We start from the raw sequence: 2,675 nt of genomic DNA, 5'->3' as shown, positions 1-2,675 counted from the left end.
ATGCTCATCCCCAAGACTGCTTCATGGGTGGTGAGGAAGATAATAGCATCAAGGGAACTGGTGTTGCAAGGGCAAGTAGCTGATGGAACACTGCAAACAATACTGAAATCAGCTCTGATTGGAAATGGCTTTGCCATCAGGAAAATGTACTTGACTCTGCTACCCCAACATCCCAAGGTTGAATGGAAGAGTTTATCCCTGCAAGCTAGTATACATCCCAGATATAAATTCATATTATGGTTAGCTTTACACCAGAGGTTGGCAACTGTTGATAGACTGATGAAGCTTGGAATCCAGGTGCCACCAGATTGTGCTTTTTGTGGGCTGTACAGGGAAACATTTGCACACCTGTTCTTTGAATGTGCTATCACCAGACAGATGTGGTATAGATTATGTGTGTGGATGGGTTATCGGAGGAACATTGCTGATTGGAATACAGAGGTGAAATGGGCTTGTAAATTGGCCAAGAAAAGAGCAGGCCTGGCAGAAATTTCCAGCTGTGCATTTGCAATGATTGTTGATGCTATATGGAGGGAATGGAACAAGCTAAGATTTCAGAATAGCAGTCTACTGGCAGCTAAGGTACTGAAGGACATTGTGATACAGTTAAACATTAGAGGCCAAGCTAATAGAAGATGGTATGATGCACTGCAGGGACTGAATGCATATCCATAGTATCTTGCGTAAGTTGATACATAACTGTAATGAATGTAATGATCTTGGTCTACTAGTTTGACAGTGATATAAGTATAGTAGATAGAGATAGGATATAGAGGCTAGCAGTTAGTCCAAATACTGCTACTGTTTTGTATGTAATACTTTTGGTTATTAATGAAATATGCTGTTTACCAAAAAAAAAAAGTTAGATATGGAAAAGGCCTATGATAGGGTGTCTTGGTTGTTTTTTATTATAATTCTTCACAAGATGGGCTTTTCAGATGGTTTTGTGGATATGATTTGGAGACTTATAGCTAACAATTGGTATTCTGTGCTGATCAGTGGTCAGTTACATGGATTTTTTCATTCAACAAGAGGGGTCAAACAAGGTGACCCTCTATCTGTAGCACTATTTATACTGTCTTCAGAAGTTCTTACAAGGGCCTTGAACAGCTTGTTTGATGATCCAATGTATAGAGGTTTTGGCATGCCTAAATGGAGTGCAGATCTAAATCATCTGGCATATGAAGATGACACCATAATCTTTTCCTCAGCTGACAAATACTCATTGAAATTAATAATGGAAGTTTTGCTAAATTATGAGACTGTCTCAGGGAAAAGAATGAAAAGAGACAAGAGTTGTTTTTGCATGTATAAAACCTGTGCAATGAGTCTAGTTCAAGATGTGGCACAAATCACTGGTTTTACAAGAGGTGAGTTTCCATTCAAGTATCTGGGATGCCCAATATTTCATAGCAGAAAGAAGAAAGCATATTACAATGATCTGATAAAGAAGGTGAAAGACAAGCTCCAGAACTGGAAAGGCAAGTTGATGTCTTTTAGAGGTAAAGCTGTGCTCATCAAAGTATGCCAATGTATTTGTTGTCTGCAATGGTCCCTACAAGGTACACTATTCAAGAGTTACATAGGATATTTGCCAGGTTTTATTAGAGTAACAAGGAAGATAAAAGGAATAGACATTGGGCCTCTTGGTTAAATATGTGCTATCCAAGACAAGAAGGTGGCATGGGATTCAGATCTCTATTTGATGTTTCAAAAGCACTCTTTGCTAAGCTATGGTGGAGGTTCAGGACTAGCTGTACTTTATGGTCCACATTTATGTGGAACAAATACTGCAAAAGGTAAATTCCAATTCTGGTAGGCTGGAAGGGAGGATCTCAGCTCTGGAAGAAAATACTAGAAGCCAGGGATGATATTGAACATACCATTTGGTGGAGCCTAGGAATGGCTCATCTAGCTTCTGGTTTGATAACTGGACTAGGATAGGACCTTTGGTTAAGCTGATTCCTGCTGGTTTTCAACTCAATGAAGATATTGAAGAAGTGAATGAAGTTATGACACATGGAACATGGAACTTTGATGCTTTGCATCACACTTTGCTGCGAAATTGTTGAACATATCGGTGCGAGTTGACTACCAATGATAGGGAGATGACTAGTGACAAGGCTTGGTTGTTATTGACAAGCACATGCAAATTCACAGTGAGTACTGCTTGGGAGGCTAATAGACAGAAGAAACAGGAAAGCTGGTGTTTTAAAATGATGTGGACTAAGGGCTTACCATACAAGATTTCTTTCTTTCTATCGAGGGTCTGGCACCACAAACTTCCAGTTGATGATGTTTTGGCAAGAATTGGTATAAGTATGGTGTCAATATTTAGATGTTGTACCTTTCCCCAACATGAGACAATTGTTATATCCCACATTTTGTACATTGGGACAATTCGGATTGACTATGATAGGTTAGAGACAAAACCATTCCGGGATACAATGTCGAGACTTTTGACCTTCGATTTCGTTTTGAGACACAAGTTGTTCATGAGTTTATTGGTATGGAACAATTAGGAAAATTTGGGACCAAAAGTGGAATTGTTGAAAGTTGAAAATCATGCAATCTTGGCCTTGTGGCCATGTGACCTTCAAATGGTCCCACACATTTTTGTGGCCAATTTTAATTGGTCCAACACATGTGTGGGCCATGGACACTTTTGTAATATG

The 2,675-nt window shown here is 39.3% G+C and overlaps 2 protein-coding genes across 2 annotated transcripts; both read left to right on the top strand.

The window, feature by feature from the left end:
• Nucleotides 1–675, top strand: LOC132044950 (uncharacterized). The gene has a single exon (XM_059435488.1). It carries the CDS (start codon nucleotides 1–3, stop codon nucleotides 673–675), a length of 675 nt encoding a protein of 224 aa, XP_059291471.1.
• A 193-nt stretch (nucleotides 676–868) lies between these two features.
• On the top strand, nucleotides 869–2,072 carry LOC132044949 (uncharacterized). The gene is made up of 3 exons (XM_059435487.1): nucleotides 869–1,522; nucleotides 1,609–1,799; nucleotides 1,940–2,072. The coding sequence occupies exons 1-3, from the start codon at nucleotides 869–871 to the stop codon at nucleotides 2,070–2,072; spliced, it is 978 nt and encodes a 325-aa protein (XP_059291470.1).
• Nucleotides 2,073–2,675: the final 603 nt, after the last annotated feature.

Source organism: Lycium ferocissimum, unplaced genomic scaffold, assembly GCF_029784015.1.
Source record: "Lycium ferocissimum isolate CSIRO_LF1 unplaced genomic scaffold, AGI_CSIRO_Lferr_CH_V1 ctg5616, whole genome shotgun sequence".
In the NCBI taxonomy this organism is placed as follows: Eukaryota; Viridiplantae; Streptophyta; class Magnoliopsida; order Solanales; family Solanaceae; genus Lycium; species Lycium ferocissimum.
This window is presented reverse-complemented; position numbering and strand designations above follow the sequence as displayed.

Excerpts from the sequence above, each read along its gene's own strand:
- LOC132044950 (XM_059435488.1), top strand. The coding sequence starts at position 1 with ATGCTCATCCCCAAGACTGCTTCATGGGTGGTGAGGAAGATAATAGCA.
- LOC132044949 (XM_059435487.1), top strand. The coding sequence starts at position 869 with ATGGAAAAGGCCTATGATAGGGTGTCTTGGTTGTTTTTTATTATAATT. Across the intron at positions 1,523-1,608 it reads GTAAAGCTGTGCTCATCAAA|AGTAACAAGGAAGATAAAAG; the intron begins GTATGCCAATGT and ends AGGTTTTATTAG. Across the intron at positions 1,800-1,939 it reads TGGAACAAATACTGCAAAAG|GATAGGACCTTTGGTTAAGC; the intron begins GTAAATTCCAAT and ends TAACTGGACTAG.